The sequence below is a fragment of the Fundulus heteroclitus genome, unplaced genomic scaffold (assembly GCF_011125445.2).
Source record: "Fundulus heteroclitus isolate FHET01 unplaced genomic scaffold, MU-UCD_Fhet_4.1 scaffold_149, whole genome shotgun sequence".
Taxonomy (NCBI): Eukaryota; Metazoa; Chordata; class Actinopteri; order Cyprinodontiformes; family Fundulidae; genus Fundulus; species Fundulus heteroclitus.
The window spans coordinates 108,438-123,963 of NW_023396561.1; the positions used below are offsets into that span (position 1 = coordinate 108,438).

General features: G+C 39.3%; 1 protein-coding gene across 1 annotated transcript; it reads right to left on the minus strand.

The window, feature by feature from the left end:
- Nucleotides 1–36: 36 nt before the first annotated feature.
- LOC118558716 (erythroid membrane-associated protein-like) lies at nt 37–15,099 on the minus strand. The gene is made up of 7 exons (XM_036129260.1): nt 15,057–15,099; nt 8,513–8,872; nt 5,939–6,149; nt 3,819–3,883; nt 3,297–3,413; nt 2,954–2,984; nt 37–187 (listed from the first exon to the last, which is right to left on the minus strand). Exons 1-7 carry the CDS (start codon nt 15,097–15,099, stop codon nt 37–39), a joined length of 978 nt encoding a protein of 325 aa, XP_035985153.1.
- Between the last annotated feature and the right edge of the window lie 427 nt (nt 15,100–15,526).

Consider the following 15,526-nt stretch of genomic DNA (forward strand, 5'->3'; position numbering starts at 1 on the left):
TCTCAGCAGAACAGCAGCTCTGACTCCAAGTCAAGATCATTTGAAAAGAAACCTGTCTTCTTTGGGCGTACACGTAGGATTGTCTGGCCACTCACAGCTGCCGTAGATGTCCACGTGCTTGATGGGGTTTTTTTTTGGGGCTTGGCCAAACTGCTTGGCCAGACTCCAGACACATGTTAGCTCTTGTCTGAAAGTAGGAAATAAGATCTACAATAAACAGGTCTGAAACCAAAGTAATTCTGAATAAAGCATTTGGATGTTTGTTTGGCCATGTGGAAATCCCCAACCTGTTTTTAGACACTTACAAAGGGAATGTAAGGTATGTGCAAATGTATCATTATAAGAGCTACGTCACGCATGTTAGAGTCAGTGCTGAGGAACTGGGGTTTAATCTAAGACGCTCCACACGTACTGCTAGAAATACAATTTAAAAAAAACAAAATTCAATATTTTCCCTCAGAGAGGAATCACAAAGGCACTTGACAAAAACCAAAATATTTAGGTAAATAAAAACAAATGTAGCATTGAATGTATAAATTATTCCTGTTCTTGTGAAAAAGATGCCCCCTTTTTCTGCAGAAGTTTTTGATTCAGGAAATGCTTTTTATTTTACATGAAATAAGAAAAAACACTTGAAATAAAGAAATAAAACAATATTGCAACAAATCACATAAATAATAAAATAGATGATGGCTGACAAGGTGACTTTATACTCAACCAGTTCTGTAGTTATTGATAAGATTTTTAGTTGTGTCCTTTTATGTTCATATGAATAAATTATTGTTCAGTGAAACTAGTTTCCTTCATTCCTGTGTGCTGGTGAAGATTCTCAGTCATCCAGGTCATGATCATTCCAAAAAACACCGTTAAAAAACAAACAAAAGAACTGTCATGAATCAGGGACAGAAAGACCCAGGTATTCAGGCCGAACAAGCAGGGTGAATGAAAAAGAAGGTTTAATGGAAGCGATCTAAACAATACAGGGGCAGGCAAAACTCAGTGGTCAGAATGACAGTCCAAAAACGGTACACAAAAATGGCAGTCCAAAACAGGCAGGAATACAACAGGGATAAGGCAAACTCCGATAATCCAAGGGAAGAACCAGGTTAGCAAAACAAGTGAGCAGTCAGAACAGGGCAGGAAAAAACAGGTACAGGGTTCAAGCTGGCTCAGAAATGCTGGAGGCAATTGGGTAAAGTTGACAGGACAAACCAAAAGGGAATGCTGGACAAAACTCACCAGAGGCTCAAAAGACAATGATGTGGCAGAGTGCAGGAGACAGAGGCAGGTATAAGTAGAGGAGTGAGCAGGTGAACAGAGTGAAACTAATTACCAGAATGGGTGGAGCTGATCAGGGGGGACAAAATGGCTGGAAGTAAACTGAAGCTGATTGGATAGTGACTGGTGAAGGGGAGTGACAGGAAGACAAAAGAATGCTGGCAGGTGAACTGAATAAAGGCTGGTGACAGAACTGATCAGAGCAGGCCAGAAGAAACTGATAATATAAAATAAAGTACAAAATCAAACCACGTTAAAACTATTCCATTAACCAAAATGAATACATAACCTAAACCTAAGACAGAACTGATTACATGAAGAGAATAACTAAACCAAAACAGATATTAAACTAGACTAATCCAGAACCAAAATCAACATAAAGACCAAACCTAAGACTAAACAGAACATAAGCAAATAATAAAAACCAGAGGTAATACTAAGACAGGAGAGTGAACTAATTAAAACGACCAACATCAACCATAACAAAAACACAAATCATGACAGGAACTTTTTTTTCCAAAGTTTGAAGCCACTTCTCTTTCCATCCAAAAAGCTGTCTCGATTCAAAATGTCTGGAGTAGTGTGGAGTTCCAAGCTTTATATTATTGCCCAAAAATGAGTTGTTATGACTTAGATAACATGAAAATTAAACTGAAACAGGTCCATTCCTTAGCAATGGGGAGTCGTTAGGGTCATTGTTGGCCTGGCTTACAGGAGAGATGTTTTGATCACCTGCATGGAGGTGAAAATTGGAAGGAATCAAACCAATTACTGTGCTGTAAGGTTTTGAAAGTTGAATCCTGAGTCCTCCTTCTCTGTTTAAGGTTGTTTTTTTTCTCTCTTAACATAGATGGCCTCCTTCACGCCCCTTTCAAACCATCCTTTCATTCCACACTATCCAGACATTTGAATCGAGAAAGCTTTCTGGATCGGAAGCGAAACGTCTTCAAACTTTGGGGAAAAAGTCCAGTTTTTTGTTTTTTAACTTTTTTGGAAACTTCATTCCTGTGTTTTTATCAGATTATTAACAGAAATGTACGTTTAAAAAATAAATAAATAAAAAACACTGCTATTGAACCGGCTCTCAGAAATTTAAAAACTGCTGTTTTACATTTTCTTGAACACCACTGGAGTTAAACAGGCCACTAATCTGAACAGGTTGGGCTGGAGGGATCACCTGTCAGATGAACATGGAGTGTTTTTCATTGTCAGCTGAGGGGTTGGGACAAGAAGAAGTCTTAGAAACCGATGACAAACACTTGATGTTGTGATAGTGCTTTGTGAAGAGTATCAAGAAGAAGTTGGAGTGCTGTCCTGCGTTTGGTTTCTCGATTTTGGACCATTGCTATTGGACAGCTGGACAGATTCTTCAGGTTAGGAACCAACATGTTTTGGGCTGGTATCCCCAAGTGAGTGTCCAGTCTCAGGTTTAAGGTCCGATGATTGACATAGGGATATATGGGAATCCAGGGAGTTGGTGGAACTCCGGCAGAGTGCAGACTGGGTGTCCTGGCAAACAGGGGGTTTCCAAAAACTGTCGTCCTGTATTTGGATGCTGGTCGGATTCTTTTTATTACACTTCTCAATGATTGTGTTTTGTATATTTTCAGTGAGGCTTTGTTGGTTGAGTAGGGAGTTAGTTTCAGTGGAGTCATTCGTCGTGGTTTGGTCTAACTTGTTCTGTGATTCTGATGGTTTCCCCCCATCTGTGTAGAAACAAAAAAAGTCAAATGGCAATACGGATTGGGTTGTTGTATTGTTGATTCTGAAATAATTTCACTACCCTCAGTCTAACTGCACATTCACACCACACCATCCTCTCCTGAAACTCAGCATCCTTTCAGAACAGACAATGTCAGGAAAACCAGACAGAATAACAGAAAGTCTAGCCATACATGTAGTTGTGTTTGAAAGGTTTACTAGGAAGAAGGAACCTGGATGTAGGTGAAGAGCCTCTGAAAATAAAATCATGAAATTTATTCACTTATTTATTCTCATAAATAAAAGCACTGACTTACCAGAACTGCATTGTTTCTTTATGAACCACAGAGACATAAATAGCAAATTAATGCAAAGTGAAACTACCAGTGCGGCAATTATCAAAGAGAAGGTTGTATTGGATTCGTTGCAGGGAGCTGAAATGACAAGAGACAACATTCAAAGATGTCATCAGATAAAATGTTAAAGACCATAGCCAACTAAGAACTTATCAGTGACAGGAGTCGTTTTTTTTCTCAAAAAATGTCAATCCAAGTAGCTATTACATTTATTTTAAGGGGACTAACTGATAAAAGACAATTATGTATTTATCCCTGTCCCTATATTTGCCACCCAGAGGTTTGTGGGAATATTCATGGGGAAATAGGTCATTAACTATTGTCAGGTAAAGGTTAGTTTGGTTTATATTATTGGGGTAAGACACAGAAGATAATAAAGGCCATGAATTCTTACACATAAAAAAATTGATTGGAAGGCATTTTGTTTTGTTGGTGCCTTCATAATATTACAAATTAATACATTGGATGTATCTGGCTTTCTACCTGGAAAGAGGATCTCTGCAGTCCTCAGTTGGTTCATCTGTGGCTGCTCAACTCTGCAGACAACCCTGAGGTGAAAAACATCACATTTAAAAGTGTCTGTATTAATATAAAACATTCAAACTGAATTTATTTCAGATGCTTTCCAACAGCAACCGAAACACTGGTTTCAGATAGAAGACTTAACATAAGAGTCTACAGGCCCAGCAGTTTCCATTACATTTTTTATTGGAACAAACAAGTATCTCTGTTTTTATTCACTGAACTCGATCATTTTTCAGTCATTCAGCCTTTTGCACCGTCTACTTTTAGCAACATGAGCCCAAGTCCAGTCCTTAAGGTCTACTATCCTGGAACTTTGATGATTGGTTCAAGATGATTGGTTCAAGCGTGCATTGAGCACCTAGTACCTGAGTTGGATTGGGATGAAATAACCTTTATGCCATAAATCTCCCTAGAGTTTGTAACCACAACGAGATCGCCTCCTCCCAAAGGTCTCTGTAAGGGTAATTTTTGTCCGTACCAAAGTGCAATTGTTCATTTGAATCGCACTTGCATTCAAATTAATCACACCAGTGTGGGAAATGAACCAGAGTTTAATTTTAATTGGATAAAATTAATTAGCGTTCAGCTGCAGGGTTGGTGTAGTTATTGTTCATTTGTTATGTGAACAGTTTTCTAGTCTGTATTTGGCTGTCAGTCATGAGCTATGTCTACATGCACAAAATTTCACGATCGGAATGAAATGTATTCGGATTAAAAAACAAAAATTAATCATATTGTACCATTTATATGGACAAACAATCTGTAAATCCGATCATAATGTGAGTTTATATGGCGCTGGCTTTATTTAGAACAGAACTACTCTGACATGAACAGTTTTCAAAATTTCCCTGAAAATAACCTCGAAAGATGTTTAGTTGAGGGGAGTGGTGACCTAGTGGTTAGAGCAGCACACAGCACTCAGAGAAGGTTGCAAGTACCCGGTTTGATCCCCAGTGCCGGCACTCTGGGTCCCTGAGCAAGACCCTTAACCCCAGATTGCTCCCAAGGCGCCGCACAGTGGCAGCCCACTGCTCCCCAAAGGGATGGGTTAAGATACAGAAGTGAATTTCTCAATTGTGAGATCAATAAAGTTCAATTATTATTATTATTATTATTATTGCTGAACAACAAAAACTAGCAAACAAAGCAGTAGTGTACGTGTTCATTTGTCCTCCTAGCGCCCGGGATGGACTTGCACCAGGTTCTAATTATGGTTGAAACGTTACTGATGATAATAATTTTAAACTCTTTTAAGGTTTTCAATAGAAAGGTTGTATTGGAAGAACAGACAGTTTTGCCTCACGACATCTTTCCGCTACTCAACAATGTTGATATATCTCACATTTACATCAGGCACACATGCACACTCAGGTCAGTTTTCCCCATTCAGAATAAGTTGGTCCTAACAATTGTTCACGTGCACGTTGATTGGATTATTAATCAGCATAAACCACCCCTCTCATTCGGCTTCGAGCTTAATCTGATCACAAAACTAAGATTAGCGTGTTTACATCATGTATTTTTATTCCGATCGGCCCTGTATTCCAATTACTTTTGTCCATGTATAGTTGTGGTTATAGCTGCACCACCATGACTGCTGGGTCTCTTCCTTCTGTCAATAGTAGTAGACGTGTAATGCAACAGTTCCCAACCCTGTTCCTCAGGTACCCCTGTCCTGCATATTTAGGTGTCTCCTTGCTGCCACACACCTGACTTAAAGAAATCGATGATTAAGAGGTTTCTGCTGCAATTGATTGCTGCAGAGAAGGTCATGAATCAGGTGAGCTGGAAGAGAGACATCTAAAACATGCAGGACAAGCGTACATCAGGACCAGGGTTTGGAACCACTGGTATTTGCTTTAAGAAGTAGACTCTTGATCTTGTCAAGATAGTGCAATAGTCATGTGAAAACATAGTTTAAAAGAATTACTCTTTTAGAATAATATAAAAGCCACACAGTTCTAAAAGTGCACACACCTATCTATAGTTTATATTTACCCATATGAATTCCAATCATTGAAACTGCGAGTGCTGCAAATAAAATTATAAACTCAAGAAACGTTAAGCTCTTTTATTACCTGCTAGTCGGTTTCTGCAGAGTGACACTTTGCTTAATGTTGTAGCATCCTCGAGGATCGTCTTCTAGTTCGGGCTTTTTATCAGTGATGCAGTTTCCCTCACCATCCAGAATAGTCATCAGTGGTGCTGGCCTCCAGCAATGGGCTTCACACTCCAGACTAACTACACCGCTGTTAGCAAACACTGAAAGCGTTGGATCAGACACTGCAACTGTGGAGACCAGATTTACAGACAATCAGCATCAACCAATGGTGTCAGGAAGAGCGGTTAAATACTCCATCAGAAAGCTGCCAGAAGTTTATCGAAGCGCATGGATTCCCTGCAACTTGTTGGGGGGCATTTAACCAAGTGTTAGTGGATCTGTATGATATGGGGTGCACAGTAGCACAGTTAGTAGCACTGTAACTTTGCGTGTCCGGGGTTTGATTCTGGGCCTGCATGGAGTTTGTATGTCCGTCCAGTGCATGCGATCGTTCCCTCCAGGTACACTAGCATCCTCCTATAGTCTAAAAACATCACTCTCTGAGGGTGTTTTCACACCAGAAAAGTCCTTTGGTCAACTTGTTGGGTCCAGACCAAAAGCGGACTTTATTTTTTGCACATAGTGCAGTTAGATTTCACATTTAGCTATAACTTGTAGACAAATCCACACGTTGGACTGAAATGACTAGGGCGGGACATGCCACAGACCTGGAGATGGAGGAAAACTGTTATGGAAGTCCTGCGTGAAGCACTTCTGTTTTGCATATTTGTGCTGTTATCACAGACGATGAACCCTTGCGAGTGTCAAGAGGAGCTCGTTCAATGCAGGATATTTCATGTCTAATTTTGAAAAGTTCTGGTGCTGTGTCTTATTTTTGTAAAGGTTCAATCGGTATTCTGTTGATTGCACGTATTAAATGAATCCAATCAATTACTTCGACTGCAGGCATGTCTTGATGGCATCAAAAGCTGGATGACTTTAAAATTCCTGCATCTAAATTCTGACAAGACAGAAGTTGTAATCTTTGGGCCAGAGTCCTCAAAAAACAAACTTCTTAACCAATCACTTAATCTGGGTGGCATTAACTTGGCCTCTGGTAATAAAGTAAAACATCTTGGTGTTATTTTTGACCAAGACATGTCATTTAAATCCCATATTAAACAGGTTTCCAGAGTTTCATTTTTTCACCTCAGGAATATCGCCAAAATTAGAAACATTCTGTCCAGGAGTGATGCTGAAAAACTAGTCCATGCATTTGTTACTTCAAGGCTGGAGTCTTGTAATTCTTTACTATCAGGAAGTCCACAAAATGCAGTTTGAAGTCTTCAGCTGATCCAAAATGCTGCAGCAAGAGTTCTGATGAAAATCAACAAGAGGGATCATATTTCTCCAATTTTAGCTTCCCTTCATTGGCTTCCTGTTAAATCAAGAATATAATTTAAAATTCTCCTTCTAACGTATAAAGCCCTTAATAATCAAGCTCCATCATATATCAGAGCTCTGATTACCCCGTATGTTCCTAACAGAGCACTTCGCTCTCAGACTGCAGGTCTGCTGGTGGTTCCTAGAGTCTCTAAAAGTAGAATGGGAGGCAGATCCTTTAGCTATCAGGCTCCTCTCCTGTGGAACCAACTCCCAGTTTTGGTCCGTGAGACAGACACCCTGTCTACTTTTAAGACTAATCTTAAAACTTTCCTTTTTGACAAAGCTTATAGTTAGAGTGGCTCATGTTACCCTGAGCTACCTCTATAGTTATGCTGCTATAGGCTTAGGCTGCTGGAGGACATCAGGATCTAATTTTCTCACTCTATTGCGTTCTACTGTTCTTCAATTATGCATTACGTGTTGTCATGTCTGCTTTAACTTTCTGCTCTCTCTCTTTTTTCTTCATAGTAGGTACACCTGGTCTGGCATTCTGTTAACTGTGACATCATCCAGAGAAGACAGCTCACCTGCTACTACCATCTAATGTAGAACAGATTACTAGATCAATGTGTGCTTCTGTGCTTTTTTGTTTCTCTTGTTGTGTCTCTGTTCTGTCTTCTGTAACCCCCAGTCGGTCGAGGCAGATGACCGTTCATACTGAGCCTGGTTCTGCTGGAGGTTTTTCCTTCCCGTTAATGGGGAGTTTTTCTTCCCACTGTCGCTTCATGCTTGCTCAGTATGAGGGATTGCAGCAAAGCCATGTACAATGCAGATGACTCTTCCTGTGGCTCTACGGTTCTCCAGGAGTGAATGCTGCTTGTCGGGACTTTGATGCAATCAACTGGTTTCCTTATATAGGACATTTTTGACCAATCTGTATAATCTGACCCAATCTGTATAATATGATTGAACTTGACTTTGTAAAGTGCCTTGAGATGACATGTTTCATGATTTGGCGCTATATAAATAAAATTGAATTGAATTGAATTGGAAATTTTTGTGTTAAAATCTTCGTGACTTAAGTTATATATACAGTATATATAAATAAAACATGATCTATGATCTACTTAGGCCCCACAATTGTTCCTATTATGTGATAATCATTCGAAACATTCAAACTAAGGTTGTTTGGATTGAAGCAAAAAGATCACTGAAGTTGACATACCAACAACCAGCTTCATTTTAGATATTTGCCTCATTCTGTTCTTCTGGATTATTAAACACCGATACGTTCCCTCATCGGATAGCTTCACATTTGAGATCCTTAATGAGACGTTCTCGTTCTTCGCCTCTCTGATGATGAGGCTCGTGCGGTATTCAAAGTCGGGATCCTTCATCTCGAAGGTCTCGCAGCCATCACGGTACAGGAAAACAATGCGAGGCTTCAGGCCTTCTGCCACTTTGGACCACTCCACTGTCGGAACATCGTCACTGCCGATGACGATGTTCAAGCTGCAGGGCAGGATGACATTCCCACCAGCAAAGGCCACAACCTGTTCAGGCTGCTCAGGTGTGCAAGAATGACCTGCAAATCAAGATACATGGAAATCCAACATCATTAGGAAGTAAGGCAAGGCAAGGCAAATTTATTTATATAGCACAATTCAGTATAGAGACAATGCAAAGTGCTTTACATGATTAAAATATAGGAAAATAAAACAGAATTAAAGCAGGTTGGAAGGCGGACTTCCTGTTTGCGGTAAGGCGTATTGCGTCACTTCCTGTTGTTGCTGTGTGAACGACGGAGCTTTGCTCCAGGCTCTCTCGCTTTTTATCTTTAAACCTCTTTGCTGTAACATCTGTTTCCAAACATAAGCACTTTTAAAACATTGTCTGTGGCTGCTCATCACGTTTGGGAACTCCTCGTGTTTCACACGGTTTGTTCTTTGGCGTGATAATAGGGCGCTAGCCTAGCTTTAGCCTAGCGCTAGCCTAGCGCTAGCCAAGCCTTAGCCTCATAATGGCTTCTCCGGCTCTGACTAAGTCTCCTATCTGCTGCTCTCTGTGTCAGATGTTCAGTTATTCCTCTGCCTCCTTTAGTGATGATGGTACATGTAATAAATGTAGTGTTTTTGTAGCTTTGGAGGCGAGGGTGTCAGAATTGGAGACCCGGCTCCGTGCTGTTGAAAAACCAGCTGATAGCCGCTCTTTTGCTAGCGCGGAGCCGCATAGAGTGACTTCACGTAGCGAACCTAAAGCAGTAGCACCCGAGCAGCCTGGTAACCAGGCTGGCTGGGTGACAGTTCGTAGGAAGCATAGCTCTAGATTACAGACCCCAGATCACCACCAACCCATCTGCGTTTCTAATAAATTTTCCCCTCTGAGCGACAATCTCGCCGAGGAGCCGACCTTAATTATTGGCAGCTCCATAATGAGAAATGTGGCACTAAAGAAACCAGGGACCATAGTTAAATGCCTACCAGGGGCCAGAACAGGCGACATAGAATCCTACCTAAAACTACTGGCTAAGGATAAGCGTAAATACCGCAAAATTGTTATTCACGCTGGCGGTAATGACACCCGGTCACGCCGATCAGAGGTCACCAAAGTTGGTGTTGCTTCGGTTTGTGAGTTTGCTAAAACAATGTCGGACTCTGTAATTTTCTCTGGTCCCCTGCCTGATCTGACCAGTGATGACATGTTTAGCCGCATGTCATCATTCAACCGCTGGTTGTCTAGGTGGTGTCCAGAAAACGACGTGGGCTACATTGATAACTGGAGAACTTTCTGGGGAAAACCTGGTCTGATCCGGAGAGACGGCATCCATCCTACTTTGGAGGGTGCAGCTCTTCTTTCTAGGAATCTGGCCGGATTTATTAATCCTCCTAAATGCTGACAACCCAGGGTCCAGACCAGGAAGCAGAGCCGTAGTTTAACACACCTCTCTGCAGCTTCTGTACTGTTACCCACCCATTACCCTATTGAGACGGTGTCTTTCCCACGGCCAAAACTTAACAGATCAAAAACTGATCTAAAAGGAACAAATCATAAAAACCTAATAAAAATCAATATGGTTCACCTTGAACCTAAAAATAAAATAATAAAATGTGGTCTATTAAATATAAGGTCTCTCCCTCCAAAGACTTTGTTAGTTAATGAATTGATTTCTGATAATCAGATTGATTTGTTTTGTCTCACAGAAACCTGGCTACAAGAGGACTACGTTAGTATAAATGAGTCAACCCCCTCCAGTTATTCAAATTTCCACATTCCCAGATCTGTGGGAAGAGGAGGAGGAGTGGCAACTATCTTTCAGTCTGATTTATTAATTAGTCCCAGGCCAACTAATAATTACAGTTCTTTTGAACATTTAACCCTCAGTTTCCCTCATCCAAACTGCAAAGCAATAAAACCTCTTCTGTTTGTTGTTTTGTATCGTCCACCAGGCCCTTACACTCAGTTTTTGGATGAGTTGTCAGATTTCTTATCTGATTTGGTGTTAAATACTGATAAGGTTATTATAGTGGGTGATTTTAACATCCATGTTGACACTGAATGTGATAACCTTAGTGTAGCCTTTAAAACTATCCTAGATTCAATTGGTTTTGCTCAAAATGTGCATGAACCGACGCACTCTCGGCTCCATACTTTAGACCTTGTTCTGACATATGGCATTGATTGTGAAGAATTAACAGTATTCTCTCACAACCCTGTCCTGTCTGATCATTTTTTAATAACATTTGAGTTTAATCTAACTGAATTCTCCACCCCCAAAAGAGGGTTCCATTATAGTAGATTTTTATCGGATAATGCTGTATCAAAACTTAAAGAGTCTGTCCCCTTTTTAATATCCTCAGTATTGCAGAAATGCCCTGTAGATGGCAGCATTGCTGTTTCTTCCCATTCACAAATCGATACCTTTGCTAACAATGTGACTTCCTCATTGCGTTCTGCATTAGACAATGTAGCTCCCTTGAAAAAGAAGGTGATTATTCACAGGAAGCTGGCTCCTTGGTTTAATTCAGAGCTGCGTTCCTTGAAGCACAATGTTAGGAAATTGGAGAGAAAATGGCGCTCTACACACCAAGAGGAATCCTACTTAATCTGGAGGGACAGACTATTGTTGTATAACAAGACCCTCCGCAGAGTTAGAGTAGCATATTTTTCATCATTAATTGAAGAGAATAAACATAATCCTAGATTTCTCTTTAGTACAGTTGCCAAACTTACCCAGAGCCACAGCTCTGTTGATCCATCCATTCCCTTAGCTCTTAGTAGTAATGATTTTATGGGATTCTTCATAAATAAAATTGATGCCATTAAAAATAAAATAATTGGCATCCTCCCAAACATGATTACCTCGTCCTCAGTAAGTGAGGCAGCATTGGAGGAATCTTTAGAATCTGCGCAGTGTTTGAACTGTTTAGAAGCAGTAGAGCTTTCTGAGCTATCTAAAATTTTAGCTTCATCTAAACCTTCTACCTGTATGTTAGACCCAATCCCAACCAAGTTGTTTAAGGAGATATTCCCTTTGATTAGTGGCACTATTTTAGACATGATTAATCTATCCTTAGTAAATGGATATGTACCACAGGTTTTGAAAGTAGCTGTTATTAAACCTTTACTTAAGAAACCTTCTCTTGATCAAGATGAGTTAGTAAATTACAGACCTATATCTAATCTTCTTTTCTTATCTAAAATTCTTGAGAAAGTAGTTGCTAATCAACTTTGTGAACATTTACAAAGTAATGACCTACTTGAGGAGTTTCAGTCAGGCTTCAGAGCTCATCATAGCACTGAAACAGCTCTGGTGAAGGTCACTAATGATATTCTCATGGCCTCAGATAATGGACTTGTGTCTATACTTGTCCTGTTAGATCTCAGTGCTGCGTTTGATACAGTTGATCACAATATTCTCCTACAAAGACTTGAACATACTGTAGGGATTAAGGGGAAAGCATTAGGCTGGTTTAAATCTTATCTGTCAGACAGATTCCAATTTGTTCATGTTAATAATAAATCTTCCTCAAACTCTAGGGTCACCTGTGGAGTACCACAGGGTTCAGTCCTTGGACCAATTCTCTTTACTATATATATGCTTCCGATTGGCAAAATTATCAGACAGCATGGGATTAATTTCCACTGTTATGCTGATGATACTCAGCTATATTTATCCATAAATCCTGATGAATCCAATCAATTACTTCGACTGCAGTCATGTCTTGATGACATCAAAAGCTGGATGACTTTAAATTTCCTGCATCTAAATTCTGACAAGACCGAAGTTTTAATCTTTGGGCCAGAGTCCTCAAAAAATAAACTTCTTAACCAATCACTTAATCTGGGTGGCATTAACCTGGCCTCTGGTAATAAAGTAAAAAATCTTGGTGTTATTTTTGACCAAGACATGTCATTTAAATCCCATATTAAACAGGTTTCCAGAGTTTCCTTTTTTCACCTCCGGAATATCGCCAAAATTAGAAACATTCTGTCCAGGAGTGATGCTGAAAAACTGGTCCATGCATTTGTTACTTCAAGGCTGGACTATTGTAATTCTTTACTATCAGGAAGTCCACAAAATGCAGTTCAAAGCCTTCAGCTGATCCAAAATGCTGCAGCAAGAGTTCTGATGAAAATCAACAAGAGGGATCATATTTCTCCAATTTTAGCTTCCCTTCATTGGCTTCCTGTTAAATCAAGAATAGAATTTAAAATTCTTCTTCTAACGTATAAAGCCCTTAATAATCAAGCTCCATCATATATCAGAGCTCTGATTACCCCGTATGTTCCTAACAGAGCACTTCGCTCTCAGACTGCAGGTCTGCTGGTGGTTCCTAGAGTCTCTAAAAGTAGAATGGGAGGCAGATCCTTTAGCTATCAGGCTCCTCTCCTGTGGAACCAACTCCCAGTTTTGGTCCGTGAGGCAGACACCCTATCTACTTTTAAGACTAGGCTTAAAACTTTTCTTTTTGACAAGAATTATAACTAGTGACTCATGTTACTCTCAGCTACCTTTATAGTTTTACTGCTATAGGCTTAGGTTACTGGAGTATATCAGGATCTAATTTTCTCACTATATTGAGTTCTACTGTTCTTCAATTATGCATTATGTGTTGTCATTTCTGCTTTAACTTTCTGTTCTCTCTCTTTTCTCTTCATAGTAGGTACACCTGGTCTGGCGTTCTGTTAACTTTGACATCATCCAGAGAAGACGACTCACCTGCTACTACCATCTAATGTAGAACAGATTACTAGATCAATGTGTGCTTCTGTGCTTTTTTGTTTCTCTTGTTGTGTCTCTGTTCTGTCTTCTGTAACCCCAGTCGGTCGAGGCAGATGACCGTTCATACTGAGCCCGGTTCTGCCGGAGGTTTTTTTTCCCCGTTAATGGGTGGTTTTTCTTCCCACTGTCGCTTCATGCTTGCTCAGTATGAGGGATTGCAGCAAAGCCATGTACAATGCAGATGACTCTTCCTGTGGCTCTACGGTTCCCCAGGAGTGAATGCTGCTTGTCGGGACTTTGATGCAATCAACTGGTTTCCTTATATAGGAAATTTTTGACCAATCTGTATAATCTGACCCAATCTGTATAATATGATTGAACTTGACTTTGTAAAGTGCCTTGAGATGACATGTTTCATGATTTGGCGCTATATAAATAAAATTGAATTGAATTGAATTGAATAAAATGTAGAAACAAAAATAGAACATTAAAAACAGTTGGACTAAAAAAAAAAAAAAAAAGACCTTTTCCTTTATGACAGCTCATTCACAGTATTTTGTGTGTAGTTTACTTGCTTTGGATTAATACAAATGTGCCATTTGAGAAAAACAACTGTTGGGGGGAAAACAGATGAAAGTCTTAAATTAAGTAATTCCCAAGGACTTCATTACTTTCTGAGTCCACAGTAAAATATTTTATAATAAAAATATTTTTTTTAACGGTAACTTTAACGCTCTACAGCTAAAAAAACTAAGTTTCTGCTTATATTACTTAATATTTTCATTCTATAAAAGTTGAAATAGGGCCAGATTTCTACGTTACTCTCATGTTCTTTTTTAAATGCTTATTTTTATTCTTAATTTTTCTACATTCTCTTGACTTATTAATACGATTCAATCTCTATTCTTAGACTTACTTACAACTTACTATAAATTCTATCCCTATCCCTTTACAATCAGTACCAGTCAGTTTCACTTTTGATAGCTGGTGTCACAGCACTTATCATTATATTGGCACATCCAAAAATAAAGTTTAATAAAACATCAAGTTATTTCTATAAAGTGTTGCTTTGATAAACATCAGTTTTGTGTAGTTTGCACATGCAGGAATGAAATGTATGAATAAAACTATGTGTTTACTGTATCAGGACAAGCCAAGTGACTTTTGTCACTTGAAAAGCTATGGTGCTAACACAACACATAACATAACCCCGAGAACAATAGCCTCACAGTAAAGCGTGGTGTTGGCAGCAAGAACATGGTCCAAATCCAGGGAAAAATGAATGGTGGTTTTAAACACTTTCTGGCCAAAGTATTCACATTCTCTTGCCTTATGACACCAAATGACAAAATTTTCTCTGTTTCCTTTTTATTTACTGTCTTTATGCCAATGAAACATCCAGTATGGACAAAACAAGCTCACCTCCATAAATTACACAGTCAGTTCATTCATTTAAAAATCATTTCAAGTGCCAAACTAAAAAGGAAGAAAAATAAATAAATAAAATGATAAAAAGTAAGAAACATTTTCAGAGTCCTTCCCTTACCTTTGATGAGGAGCACTCCGAACAGAAGGTAAAGGTCATACATTACTAAGTGGTATAAGCTGAAATATATTTACTAAACAGTACATTTCTCTTGTATATGTAAAGAACTGCGAACTTAACAGGTTCAGTAACCAGGAAGAAGGCCACCTGTGTATTGCTTAATCATGTGTTGACCTTTGGAATGCCTTGTACTCTTAAAGGGAAAGCTTTAAAGGGATTGATATAAAATGTTAGCAATGCAGCAGCATAAAGTAGCACTCTAATCATTTCTGACATAAAGCAGGCGTTAGGCATGTGAAGAAATTGTCTGAATGAAATGTTGAATTCAAGGAATCTTGTGGCTTCTCAAATATAAATCCAACCCAATCCAAGTGAAATGCAAATAAATGAAAAACCGCTGATGAACAGGAGTCATGTTTAGGAAATTAAACCAAAACCTTAATTTATTCCACAAACTGTTTTAGCAACTT

Coding starts and splice junctions, on each gene's coding strand:
- LOC118558716 (XM_036129260.1), bottom strand. CDS start 15,099: ATGTATGACCTTTACCTTCTGTTCGGAGTGCTCCTCATCAAAG. Junction 6,150..8,512: donor TAAAATGAAGCTGGTTGTTG/GTATGTCAACTT, acceptor TGGTCTCCACAG/TTGCAGTGTCTGATCCAACG. Junction 3,414..3,818: donor TGCAGAGATCCTCTTTCCAG/GTAGAAAGCCAG, acceptor TTGTCATTTCAG/CTCCCTGCAACGAATCCAAT.